The sequence below is a fragment of the Passer domesticus genome, chromosome 15 (assembly GCF_036417665.1).
Source record: "Passer domesticus isolate bPasDom1 chromosome 15, bPasDom1.hap1, whole genome shotgun sequence".
NCBI lineage: Eukaryota > Metazoa > Chordata > Aves > Passeriformes > Passeridae > Passer > Passer domesticus.
Window position 1 is genome coordinate 15,816,583 of NC_087488.1, and position 12,813 is coordinate 15,829,395.

The 12,813-nt window shown below is 58.3% G+C and overlaps 2 protein-coding genes across 9 annotated transcripts in view; one reads left to right on the top strand and one right to left on the bottom strand.

The window, feature by feature from the left end:
- TSC2 (TSC complex subunit 2) overlaps positions 1–2,059 on the top strand; it is a 33,262-nt gene extending 31,203 nt beyond the window's left edge. For all 6 annotated transcript variants that reach the window (XM_064390081.1, XM_064390083.1, XM_064390082.1 and 3 more), the window contains 2 exons: positions 157–255; positions 796–2,059. In XM_064390081.1, the coding sequence (XP_064246151.1) occupies positions 157–255; positions 796–963 (267 nt within the window). In that variant the 3' untranslated portion in view covers positions 964–2,059. The remainder of the gene's footprint in view (positions 1–156; positions 256–795) is intronic.
- Positions 2,060–2,416: 357 nt separating this feature from the next.
- PKD1 (polycystin 1, transient receptor potential channel interacting) overlaps positions 2,417–12,813 on the bottom strand; it is an 82,599-nt gene continuing 72,202 nt past the window's right edge. For all 3 annotated transcript variants that reach the window (XM_064390079.1, XM_064390078.1, XM_064390080.1), the window contains 11 exons: positions 12,286–12,488; positions 11,590–11,784; positions 11,233–11,372; positions 10,527–10,654; positions 9,720–9,885; positions 9,050–9,175; positions 8,737–8,911; positions 7,996–8,283; positions 7,557–7,691; positions 6,972–7,286; positions 2,417–6,232 (listed from right to left, as the gene is read on the bottom strand). In XM_064390079.1, the coding sequence (XP_064246149.1) occupies positions 5,696–6,232; positions 6,972–7,286; positions 7,557–7,691; positions 7,996–8,283; positions 8,737–8,911; positions 9,050–9,175; positions 9,720–9,885; positions 10,527–10,654; positions 11,233–11,372; positions 11,590–11,784; positions 12,286–12,488 (2,408 nt within the window). In that variant the 3' untranslated portion in view covers positions 2,417–5,695. The remainder of the gene's footprint in view (positions 6,233–6,971; positions 7,287–7,556; positions 7,692–7,995; positions 8,284–8,736; positions 8,912–9,049; positions 9,176–9,719; positions 9,886–10,526; positions 10,655–11,232; positions 11,373–11,589; positions 11,785–12,285; positions 12,489–12,813) is intronic.

Genomic DNA, 12,813 nt, shown 5'->3' on the forward strand with positions numbered 1-12,813 from the left:
GACCTTGAAGCCAGAGTTGGCACCTGAACAGTGCTAACTCAGAGCTGGATTGCAGTTGCCGTCAAACTGCTCTGAAAATTTTGATTAATTTTATTGTTGTGGTTATGTTAATGTGGCTCCTGTCTTTCCCTGTTCTCCCCACCCTTCCCAACCCAGATGGCCTCGCAGGTCCACCACAGCAGATCCAACCCCACGGACACCTACCCCTCCAAGTGGATCGCCAGGCTGCGCCACATCAAGAGGCTGCGGCACCGGGTGAGTGCAGCTGCTCTCAGGGGTGGGACTGGGCTCCCCTGAGCCTTCCTGCAGCTGAGGCAGGTGAAGCCAGCTGTCAGAGCTGGCTGAGTGAGAGGAGGGCTGTGTGTGCAGAGCTCAGAGTCCAGCTGGTCACAGAATCACAGGGTTTGGGTTGGAAGGGACCTTAAGGATCGTCCAGTTCAAGTGTGGCAATGTCAAACAGTTTCACTGGCAGTAAGGGCTTTGGGAAGCTTAATCCTGGAATCCCAGAATCACTGATATTGGAAAAGCCCTCCAAACCCATCAGGTTCAACCTGTGTCCAATGCCCACCTTATCCCCAGCCCGGAGATTGCCACCTCCAGGAATTCCTTGGGGACTCCAAACCTGTGCCCCTTCCAGTGCCTGACCACCCTTTCCATGGGGAAATTCCTCCTGATGTCCAATACCTGGACACAGAGTGGCACTGCCACAGTGTCCTGGTAACCTGCCCTGCCCAGATGGAGATTGGGAAGAATTTTGGAGAGAATGGAGCTCACCTGCTCTCCGTTGCCTTTCAGCTCCGTGAAGAGACACAGTACCAGAGCCCTGGCCTTCCCCTGCAGCTGCACCCCTCTGCCCCCTCAAAGCCCCCTCCCCAGATGCCCCAGGACCCCCCTCCCACCTACGAGACGGGGCAGAGGAAGAGGCTGATCTCCTCTGTGGACGACTTCACTGAGTTCGTGTAGGGCCGGGCTCGGGGTGTCCCTGCAGGGACACTGAGGCCACGGAATTGTGTTCCCTGCCTGCTGATCCCTGCACCTGCATGGACACAGGGAGTGGGAGGCGCAGCCTGGCTGCTCCTTGCATGTGGACTTGGCACTGAACCTGCCAGGAGCTTTGGGTGCCCCTGAGGACGACACTGGATGTCCAGCAGGAGCTCCCAGAGGACCAACCCACCGTGTTTGGTTTGATTTGAGCTGTTTCAAAGCTTCTCTGTTGGGAAATTCCCTGCAGAACCTTTCTTTGGACTCCTTCCACACCAGCTCCTGGTGGAAGCAGACAAAGGATGATACTCTGCACATCCTCATGTGAAGGTACAGGAATTGTGGGATTTTTGAGGACTTTATTGGGAATGAAATATGAAGTATGGAAAATCCAGTTGCTATTTCTGAGCACCCCAGAATCCCAGCTCCTCCCTGAACCTCAGGGCTGTCAGCACTTGGACTCTTCATGTTCTGACTCATTCTGCTGCCAGCTCTGGAAAGAGTTAATTTGAGTTCTCTCCTGCCCAAAATGCTGCTTAAGCTCCCAAGGTTTGTCTTCATTTTGGCCATCTGCAGAACTTCCCTGGCTGCAGGAATGCTGGGGTGTCTCACCCTTCCCCATGCACCTGATAAATCCATTTTTGACTGCTGACAAGTCTTGGGACATCGTCTCCCCAGGAGTTTTGTTTATTCCCTGACAGGGAGGCTCTCAGGGGAGACTGAAGCAGCTCAGTTGGAGCTTCCAGGGCAGCTGGGCACAGCTGGAATGGGACTTGCAGCCCGTCCTGAGGCAAGGAGGGCACCAGACACTACAGCACCCAACTGGGAGGCACCTCATAAGCTGGACTATACTGTGAGAACTTCATCTCCTGCTTGGCCCCCGAGTGGCAAGCGTGGCTTTGGGAATGGCTGCCAGCAGGGAGATGGAGACAAGTGCAATGTGCACAGGGTGGGACTGTGAAGGGACAGGTGAGGGGACAAAGGGACAGCCCTCGCCTGTGCAGGTGTGTGGGAACACCAAGTGTCTGTTGTGTTCGAGTGTTTGAGTTGTAAAGGAAATAAAATGTTTGTCTGATCAGTGTGGTCTTGCTGTCCTGGGAAAGTTCAGTATAAATCCTTCCTCCTGTCCTGGTTTAGTTTCCCAGCCTGGGTTGCTGATGGAACCACCACCCCTCCCAGTGCTGGACACAGATTCCTGGCTGTGTTCCAGTCCTGGACTGGGATATTCCCTCTGTGCTGGGGAGGGGACTTTGCCAGCCTTGTCCCTGTGCCACCCCCGGTGACCACAGGTGAGCTCGTTCATTAACACCAGCTGGAGGATTTTAGGAAGTGTCTTGTCCTGTGCAGGAGACCTTAATTAAAATTATGGCTGCAAAGAGAATGAGGGTGGGGTGGAGAGGAGCATCTGGAGCAGGACAAAACCACCTGAGCCAGGTTTTAGCAGTCAAGTGTTTATTTGACTTTGTCACTTTGTAAGAAACATCCCCACAGTTACAAAATACACCATTTTTGTTTGCAGTGAAATGCTGACCAGACAGCAACTGTTGGCATTTTGGTCACAATCTTATTGTTCTTTAAAAAAACCCCAAAAATTAGAAAAAATAAGGCACTTACAGAAGTCCCTCCCTCTCCCTTGGAACGAATGCATGGGGGCCTCATTTTTCATTTAAGCAGCTTGATCCTGATACATCACTGTGAGATTCAAGGCAATAAATAAGACACCATCTCTCGGTGACTACAAACACAAAAATATACATTCAGGGGGATTTATGGGCTTTGAGTCAAGTTTATTGCTGTGAGGGTGTAAGTCCATGACTGAATCCCTCTGGCTGGGACAGGGAGGGGACCCTGGGACACTGCTGGAGCTGGCACAGGAGCTGCTGGCAGCTGTGGGTGCTGCCCACCACGCAGGGCTGGGCTTTTCGAGGGACTGTGGGGGGCAGAGCTGCTCTCCGTACTTCAGGGAAGTAGGGCAGTTGTCTGATCCCGGTTCTGCTCCTCTGGCATCAGCAGGAGCACTTGGAAAAGTCACACACACCGAGTCACACTCACACACACACGCAGGGCAAGGAACAGGCACTTGGGAACAAGAATCCAGCTGGATTTGGGGAGCATCTTTGTTCCAGCTGCCCCTTAGCTTAGGAATGGCTGCTCAAAAACATCTGGGGCACTTCTGGCCCGTCCTCCTACTCCCAACCTCCTCTAATGAGGATACTCGAGCTGAGAACTGACCATCAGGAACTGACCTTTTTGGCTCTTCAAAGAGACTTCCAAGACCTGCTTGGTTTATTTGGGACCTTTCAATCACTGAATGTTCCCAGAGAGCCCTTGGAGTGGCTGGATTGACACCCTTGGTGCTCCACACAGGTGAGACAGGTGTGTGGGGAGAGGAGTTTGGAGCTGGAGGGACTCCAGCCCTGGGGACATCCCAGCTCTCTGGGACACCTCACCACTGCTCCTCTTACTGCCTGGCTTTGGGAACGTGGCACTGTCCCTGTCACCAAAAAGGAGTCATGGAAACGTGCCAGAGCTGAGCCTGGTGCTGTGCTGCCTGGCAAGTTAAAGAAACAAAAAATCCAAGGCAAACATCTCTGGCTTGAAAACCAGGGTTTTTTCCTGAGCACAGAGCTGACCAGCACCTGGTCCCAGCCTCCAGCTGTGGGCTCTGCCTGCTGCAGGCACCTCCCTGCCCCACTCCTGCCCTCTGGGCCCCTCTCTGCCCTCTCCCCCCCCTGTCCTGGTCACCAGGATTGCTTTTCTCCCCTGTGCACTCCACTCCTCTGTGCCCTCTGCTCTTCCAACACCTCCATGCTGACCAAGCACCACCTCACTTGTCCTCTCCTGCCCTGATCCCTCTGCAACCTTTCCACAACATCCGTCCTGCACAGCTCCTGAGTTTTCCCAAGGTAACTCAGACCTGTCCCAAAGGCACCCCAGAGCAGCCAGTGTCCCCCTGCAGCCTGACTCACGTGGCCAAGGGGGCACACGGATGCTGGAATGAAATCTTCACAAGTGTCCAACACATCTGGGGGCTGGAGGGCAGGCTCAGGAGGGGATGGAGCAATGGAAGTGCTTTAGGAGCCTCCTCTCTCCACCTGGAAAAGTCTCCCTGCCCTGCAGCTCTGCCCCCTCAGCCTTCCCTTCCACCCTCTCACCTGTCCAAAGCATGGAGCAGGCTCTGGAACACACGGAGGAGCCCACTGGGGGCTCTTCCCCATCCACCTGTGGCCACTGCCCCGAGCCAGCCCAGGAGAGCACACGCACCACACACACACAGACACCCAATCCTTATATACACGGGACATTCCCAGGAAGAAGCACTTAATACATCCTTTAAATAACTCTGACAATAGTGTTCTGTCTCCTATCTACATGTTTCAAACACGGTACCGATGCTATGAAAATATAGCAAACATACAAAAATATATACATTTAAAAACCAAACAAACCCCGTATAAATTACTTACAATAGCCATAAGGTGAAATGGGGCTGGGGAGGGGAAGGCAGCCCCTGGGGGGGCTTCAGGCACCCCCAGGCTGTGATCTGGGGGTCCCATGGCACAGGCCAGCTGTAGCCCAGCAGCTGCAGCCCAGCACATGGTGAATCCCAGCTGGCAGGGCTGGAGGGACCCCAAAAAAAGCTCCCTCAAGGCTTCACCTGCCTCCTTTGTGCTCAGGGAAGGTGCTGGCACTGCTGCCTGAGCTGGGGCTGCGCTCCCCTCCTCCCTGCCCATTTCAGTTTATGATTTAAACAAACAAAATACTGCTCTTGTGATATATTATCCCATTCTTAGCTCGCACGTGTCACTGGTAGCCGAGGAAAGCCTTGTTTAAAGTGCTGGGCAGTACATAGGAACAAGTAAACCAAAAAAAAAAATACATATACTTAGGGCAATACATTCCTTGGGTTAGAGAAGCCAAGCAGCCAGCGGCGCCTGCACCCCGGGGCCACAGTGGGGGGACAGGGCAGGTGGGGACCGCAGTGACACCAGCACGCTGGGAACCCCACGCTGGGAGTTTGGGAACCCCACGCTGGGAGTTTGGGAGCCCCACGCTGGGAGGTGGCTGAGGCAGCCCAGGGGTCTCTCGTCCCCAGCTCGCTGCAATGTCCTTTGTTTTAAATATTGGATCTCTTTAAATACAAATAATAGTACCAATTTCTGGAGGATAAAAGTAGCCAATACTGGAAATTAACTGCTCTGGGTGTAGATAGCATTTCTCTATATATCTATTTATGCTTAAAAAACAAGGTGGGTTAAATACCTTCTCGAAAGCTGTCGCTTTCCTCCACAGTGCGTCTGGTCGACAAAAATCCAAGACTTGGTTCAAACCCTCAAGGCCTGGGGCTCTCCTCTCCCTTTCCCACCCGGCACAGCCAGCAGGGAAGGGAGGGAGCTTTGTCCTGTCCCCCTGTACCCACCCCAGTCCCACCTGTGGCCGGCTGCAGCCGGGGCCCTTGAACAGCCCCAGCTGCTCCCTGTGAGCCAGCAGGGATCTCCTGCACCTGCTCACACCCTGGGGAAAGGCTCGGCCTTCTCCCCTTCCACCTCTACCCCTGGAACGCTCCCATGGGGCCACTTCTGGCGGGCCGGTGGCCGTGCCAGCGGCGTGGCCGGAGCGTCCCCGTGCCCGGCCGGCCCAGCCGCCGCGGCAGCTCCGGGCGGGCACAGCCCACCCGACACAGCCCTGCCAGGGCATGGCTCCCGCAGCCCCGTTACTTCACCGTGGGGTGCACCCGGTTCTTGGCCCGCAGGGGCCGTTTCCTCCTGGCCGCGCAGGGCTTGCCCGCGGTGCCCGCGCTGACCCCGCGGCTGGCCCGCAGCAGCCGCCCGGGCACGGGCACGGCCCCGGCGCAGCGCGGCGACAGCGGCTCCGTGCCCGGCTCCTCCGGGGACGGGCCCTGCTCCGAGCTGCCCGCCGGGGGCCCGCGGTGCCTCCTGCGGGCGCGGCGGCTGCGGGAGAACTCGAGCAGGTGCTCGATGCGGGACACGTCCTCCGTCACCTGGTTGACGCGGTCGAACTGCGCCAGGAGCATCTCGAAGAGCGAGAGCAGGCGCTGGATGTCGGCGTCCACCTCCAGGCTGTCGCGGGCGCTCAGCACGAGGCTCAGCCCGTCCAGCTGGCTGGAGGACGTGGAGGTCCTGGAGCTGTCCGAGGCAGCGCTGGGAGTGGGGCCACGGAAGGACTTGGAGTCGCTGGAGTCTCGGGAGGGCAGCGGCTCCATCCCCTCGAACCTCACCTTGTGCCGGAACTGGGAGGGGAGAGGAGAAAAGGGCAGGGTTAGGGCAGGAGCTGGGAAGGGGGAACACTCCAAACAGCTCCAGGGCTGCTCCCAGCCATTCCTGGTGTGACAGGCATGGGCTGGATCCCAGATAAAGCCACGTGGGACTGTGGGGCTGAGAATGGGCAGTTGATGCCTGTACAGTTCCCCATCTCTCTTGGGTCCCCAGGGGTGGTTACTGCTCCAGCCATCACCTGCCAGAGGAACCCAGCTGCAGGAAGCAGCCAGAGGCAGGGAAAGGCCAAGGATGGTGTGTAGCTATGATATTTTATGAAAAATCCTCTGCTAGGATTTTTCCCGTCCTGAGAGCTGAGTGTCTCAGGAAAGAAATGTAAACAATAACTATCTGCTGCTGTGGAATGCAACAGGTGCATCTTCCATTGCTCCATGTGGATTGTTTTCAATTGATGACCAATCACAGCTACCTGTGCCGAGGCTGTGAGCAGTCACAAGATTCTGTTAGGCATTCTATTCTATTCTTGTTCCTTGTAGCCTTCTGATCCTTCTTCTCTCTCTGTTCTTTTAGTATAGTTTTAATGTAGTATTTTAATATAATATATAACACAATAAATCAGCCTTCTGAGCAAAATGGAGTAAGCCTCGTGTCCCCACACTTGGATGGTTCACCGCAACAATGGTGGGTGCTGCTCTGTGCCACCATGCCCATTCTCCAGAGCCCCCAGGCTGGCCTCTCCCAGGCTGGCCTCACCTCCTTGGCTTTGCTGAAGCCCATCCACATCTTGAGCCTGCGCACGAACAGCTCGACCATCTCGTAGTCCTGGGGCTCGAAGGCGGGCCGGTAGAGCTCGAAGCGCATCTCGCGGTAGCTGTGGAGCAGCACCGCCGCCAGCAGCCGCAGCACGATCCACGCCCCCAGCAGCACGTAGGAGGTGCAGAAGAGGCAGCAGAGCCCCGAGGCCTCGGGCAGGCAGGGCCGGAGGCTGGCGCTGCCCCGCAGCAGGGCCAGCAGCAGCAGCACGCTGCTGCCCACGCTGCGGAAGGACTCGGAGGAGGAGGAGAAGAGCTGCGGAGGGACAGAGAGGTGTGAGGAGGGAGCAGCAGCACAGTGCTCCCCTGACCCTCAATATCCCCTCCACAAGGGCCCTGAGGGGTGGCCTGTCCCCCACAAACGGGCTGGGACGGGGACAGCCCCTGGCCAAAGGTGCTGGTGGCAGGATGGGCACAGCATACCCAGGGCACCCAGGGGCTTTGCTCATGTCATGCCAGGCTGAGGGAAAAGGGGCAGCAGGACCACCAGCAGCCCCTCTGTGAGGGACGGGGACAGGGTGGTTACCAGGAAGCCGAGCTGGGCGTAGGCCAGGAGGAGGAGGGCGAAGGCCACCCCTGCAGCCATCAGCTCCTTCAGGGACTTCTGGAAGGTCTTTCCAAACACCGACCACTGCCGGACGAAGCGCAGCTGCTGGGCAGCCTGGGAGGGGAGAGGAGGGAGTTACACACACACCCCCAGCCCAGGAAGGGTGAGACAAAACACGTGAGAAACCCAAACCCCAGCAGAGCACAAACACCCCAGCCTGAGGTTCCTTCCAGACAGAACCATCCAACTGAATTCCCCAAGGGAATCAGGGTCCAGAGGCCTCAGAGACCCAAAGTGCCCAGCAGGGACACAGGTGGCCTCCCTGCCACCCCCTCCCCTGGCAGGGCTGTGCAGGGGTGACCAGCACAGCAGGACCAAAGCACCCAGCACCCACTGCTGCTCCCCCAGCCCCCCGTACCTGCACGGTCAGGAGGAAGAGGAGGGACGCGGCCAGGCTGCTGAACACGGAGCTCAGGAAGGCCACCTGGTAGAAGTTGGTGAAGCCCCTGCGGTTGCTGAGGTACCTGAGCCACTGCTGGTCAGCCAGGGTGGCCTGGCTGAGGTGCACCAGCACGGTGCACGTGGTGAGCAGGATGAAAAGCCACTGGCTGTAGTTGCCCCACAGGGTGAAGTAGGCTCTGCCTTCCTTCTTGATGGCCAGAGACTCTGACACCACGAAGTAAACCACAAACAGCATGAGGAACACCTGGGGGAGGAACAGAGAGGACACCAGGAGATGTTATGGAGACGTTACCAGGAGAGGAGGAATGGAGAAGTTACCAGGAGATGAGAGGACAAACCCTGACTGCTGTGCTGCACTGGGGAACCCTGAAGCACCCCAGGAGAGCAAAACCCCCCCAAACCAGGCCAAGCTCCACCACTGCACCCCTGGAGCACCCCCTGCATCCTGCCCTGCCCTCCTCGCTCATCCAGCACCCCAAACCCTCCTGAAGGGCCCCAGTGCCCACACCCAGTGCCCACACCCAGTGCCCCTGTGGCAGGGGGGCAGTGCCCAGGGGATGAGGGCTCTGCTGACACCACACCCAGGCAGGGTGACAGATGTGGGGACAAGTGGCCTCATGCAGAGCAGCTCGAGCCTGGGTGAGGGTCCCAGAGCCCCCCAGCAGCGGGCAGGGGGTCAGGGGAGGTTCACACTGACCATCATGAGGAGCTGCAGGGTGACGCCCCCGCTGAGCCGCAGCAGGGGGAAGGGGCTGATGGTGACAGCAGCCATGGCCTGGCCAGCCCCGGGGAACTCCAGGCGCAGCGTGAGGGCCACGTGCAGGTCCACGCTGGGGTTGTACTGCAGCAGCTCCACAAACACTGCCCGGCTCCTGCAGGGGGACAGCAGCACCTCAGGGGCTGGGACAGCACTGCTGGGTGGCACATGGATGCGGTGCCACGGTGACACTCCAGCACTGCTGAGGGGCCCAGGTGACAGCAGGACAGTCCCTCTGGCCTGCCTCACTCACATGTTGTCGATCCAGGTGTGCTGCTGCAGGAACTCCAGCTGAGCCCGGCTCTCCTCCAGGGAAGGGCCCAGCTCCTGCACGTAGCCACTGCTGTCGTAGAAGGAGATGTAGCCCCAGTACCAGATCCTGCAGGGGAAGAGGAGCCGTGGGTGAGGCTGAAGGACACTGCCTGCTCTCCTGTGTGGCAGGCCAGGATCAGTGTGCAGATGCAGACCCTGCCCTTCAGGATTTATTTCACAAGACAGATTACAGGGGTGCACTGATCCACCTCAGTGCTCCCAACCTCAGAACAGCCCCGAGCCCTGTGGTGGCCCACACTTGCATGGAGATGATGCCTCTGGGGACACACCAGAGAAGAAACCAAGTGTGATTTATGTCCTGCCCAGGGTGCAGGACAACCTGCTGTCACCCCCTGAGCAGAAATCTGGGGTGCTGGGCTCCCCTGCCCTGTGTGTGCCCTGGAAGGAGCAGAGCTGAACCCCAGTTCAGCACAACGCTGCTGCTCAGGCATTGGAATTTCCATGTCCATCCTCCCTTTGACAGGTTCAGGGGCTGAGGTGAGGGCTGGGAACAACCCAGGGCACCTGAAAAGACCCTGGAGAGGTCTGTAAGGGTCCCAGGAGGAGGAGCAGGGGGGGGAGCAGGGAGGAGCAGGCAGGGCAGCCCTTACCCTGCCAGGTCGGGTGCTGAGTGTGCCCATGCCGCCGTCCCGTTCCTGGCTGTGCTCTCCCAGCCCACTCCATAGTCAGCAGTGGCAAAGCTGTGCTGGTCAGTGCAGCTCCTCTGGGCACTGCCCATGCCCTGCAGGATGTCCTGGGCACTCTGCTGGCACTCAGCTGCAATGAGACCACCCTGTGAGCCCAGCACAGCCAGCACAGAGCTCACCTTCCCTCCCAACCCCTCCACACTCATCCCCACCACTGCAGCAGGGTGAGGGAATGGGCATGCACAAGTCAGGGATTCAGGAAAGGATGGGTATTAATAACAAAAATAGCTGTCCAATTTAGGAGTCATGATACAGCCATGCCTCCAGGTCAGAGTGGATTAGCTGGGTACAAGTGGAGAACAGAGACATCCCAAGTGCCTTGGGTAACTGGGGACCTGCACTCCGCTCCCTGCATACATCACTGGCTTCAAACTGCCAGGGGCAGGCTTAGATGGGATACTGGGAAGGAATCTTCCCTGTGAGGGTGGGGAGGCTGCCCAGAGAAGCTGTGGCTGCCCCTGGATCCCTGGAAGTGTCCAAGGCCAGGACATGGAAGGTGTCCCCAGAAAGTCCCTCCCAGCCCAAACCACTCCAGGATTCCACAATCCACTGCCCCAGCTCATCTCTGCAGAGCAGAACCCCTGCCTCCCCAGCCTGTGCTGCCTCCCCTGAGCCCAGCTGCACCCAGAGCTGCCCGTTTCAGCCCTCCAGGGCTGTCACCTCGCGCTGTGACAGCAGAGCCACCGTCCCTGGGCTCCCTCAGCCTCGTACCTCCCTGCAGGCGGAGCTGGCGCAGCCGCGCTGTCCCCAGCGTGGTGCTGTGGCTCTCCTGGCCAGAGCCGTTGTTGTGCAGGTAAGGGAGGAACACCTGAGACATCCACACCCAGAACTGATCCGACCTGCGGGGGGAAGGTGTGAGATGGTTGAGTCAAAGTTCCGGGGACTTTGAGGCACAAAGCCACAGTGATGGGCACAGAGAGCCCAGGGCTCTGCAGGGACACACCCTCAGCCCAGTGATCCCAGTGCCAGACTGGGCTGCTGGGAGCTCCCAGGGCTGTGGAAAATCAGCTGGGGAAACTGAATCCAGTTAAACTCATGTGCAGAGTGAGGAAAGGCAGACTCTGGCCAAGATGCCATTTCTGGCTGTTGTGACCCTGTTCACAACTACAACTTGAGGCTGTAAATTCTGGAGACAGAGAACCTCTTGTGCTTTAGAGCAGCTCCAGAAAGATCAACATCAGCTCCCACAGCCCTTTCCCACTGGGAAAATCACTAAACCTCAGAGAAATTAAACCTCTCAATCCCCAGAGGGCCCCCTGCTCTCCAGGGGAGCAGCAGAACCACAGAAACAAACAGGACTGCTCTGTCCTGTGGAGTGCCCAGCTCCACATGGGCACCAAGGAACCTCTTACTGGACACACTGTGGAGCACAAGCCCAAGAGCCGACCCCCCTGACGCCCCCAGGGCTGGCAGGCACCTCTTGATGAGCAGGAAGTCCTTGCTGCCCAGCTGCTGCTTGATGGAGCTCTGCAGCAGGAAGGCCCGGCTGGTGCGGGAGGCGTCGCCGTAGTTGGTGAGCAGGACCACCAGCAAGAACATCATGTAGATGAGGAAATTCTGGGAAGCAAAGAGTAAAAATGGGATTGCATGGAAGGGCTGGATCCCAGTCCTGCAGCAGAGCAGTGCTGTCCACAGCCATGCAACAGAACCAGAGCCAGAGGCTGAGAAACTGAGGCAGAGCTGGAGCCGAGCACTCAGGCACCCCAGCCAGACTGGGGGGACCCACACACAGATTGTCTGAGCCCTGGGCACCAGGCAGCAGGAGATGTCCCACCTTGAGCATCCTGTGCAGCAGTTTGACCTTCCTGGCCTCCTCCTTGGCCTGGAAGAGGGCAAATCCCTGCGGGGGCCGGACCTTGCTGATCCTCTCGGACACGTGCTCCACGCAGGGCTGCTCCACCAAGGTGTCATCCTCCTCTGGGTGCAGCCTCTTGGCAACCAGGGAGAAGTAGAGGGCTTCCAGCAGCACCTGGGGCACAGGGAGAGTGCTGAGCCTGCAGGGAGCTGTGCCAAGATTCTTCCAGCAGCTCCCACCGGCCCCTTGGCACAGCCAGCATGGCACAGCTCCTACCTGGACCTTCAAAACCAAGTGCCACCAGCCCTGCCACCAGTCCTGCCTCTCCTACTGCTGCTGGTGCCCACATCCTACCCTTCCTGAGGGATTTGGGGATGGGAGAGACCATTCAGTGCCCACAGTGCCCACTCTGACCCGATTTCTTTGCGGGAGGTGTTGCCAAGCATTGCAAGGGGCTGCCCAGGGCAGTGGTGGATTCACCATGGCTGGAAGTGTTCCAAACCCACATGGATGTGGCATTGGGGACATGGCTTAGTGGAGAACACGGGGGTGGTGCTTGATGGACTTGTTAATTTTAAAGGGCTTTTCCAACCTTAACAATTCCATGAGTGATCAGCAGCTGGACAAGTTAACCCCACACACAGCACAGCGCTACTGCACTGGTGCCACGCTCACCTTCAGGGGCTCCCAGACCAGGAACGATGCCAGAAAGCTGAATATCCCTGAGATGAGCCACATGAGGGCCACGCTGGAGGAGAAGCCCACCCCGATCCACACGGAGACGCCGGCGGCGGCGGCCAGGAGCAGGAGGCTGATGCCATGAGCCAGCAGGGAGCACCAGGGCGGCAGCAGGCGCTTCCTGAACGCCTGCTCTGCAACTGGGAGCAGCAGGAGGACCAGGGAGAGCAGGGTGAGCATCCCCGTGGGCACAGGAGGGGCTGGGCTCAGCACTCACCCAGCACAGAGCCCACCAGCAGCCCTGGGAGACACTGGCACCATCCCACACATTTCGAGCACTGCTGGCTGCAGGGAGCAGAGCAACTGGGGGAGGAGGGTCCCCAGGGGACACGGCAGGGACTGCCACAGCACAAGTGCTGGCCCAGGCCTTACTGAGGTCCAGGCTCCAAGAGAAGCTGGCAGGAGCAGGGAGCAGCCCTTCCCAAGGCTCCTTTTCTGCTTTATTTACCATTTACCCCACAGGGC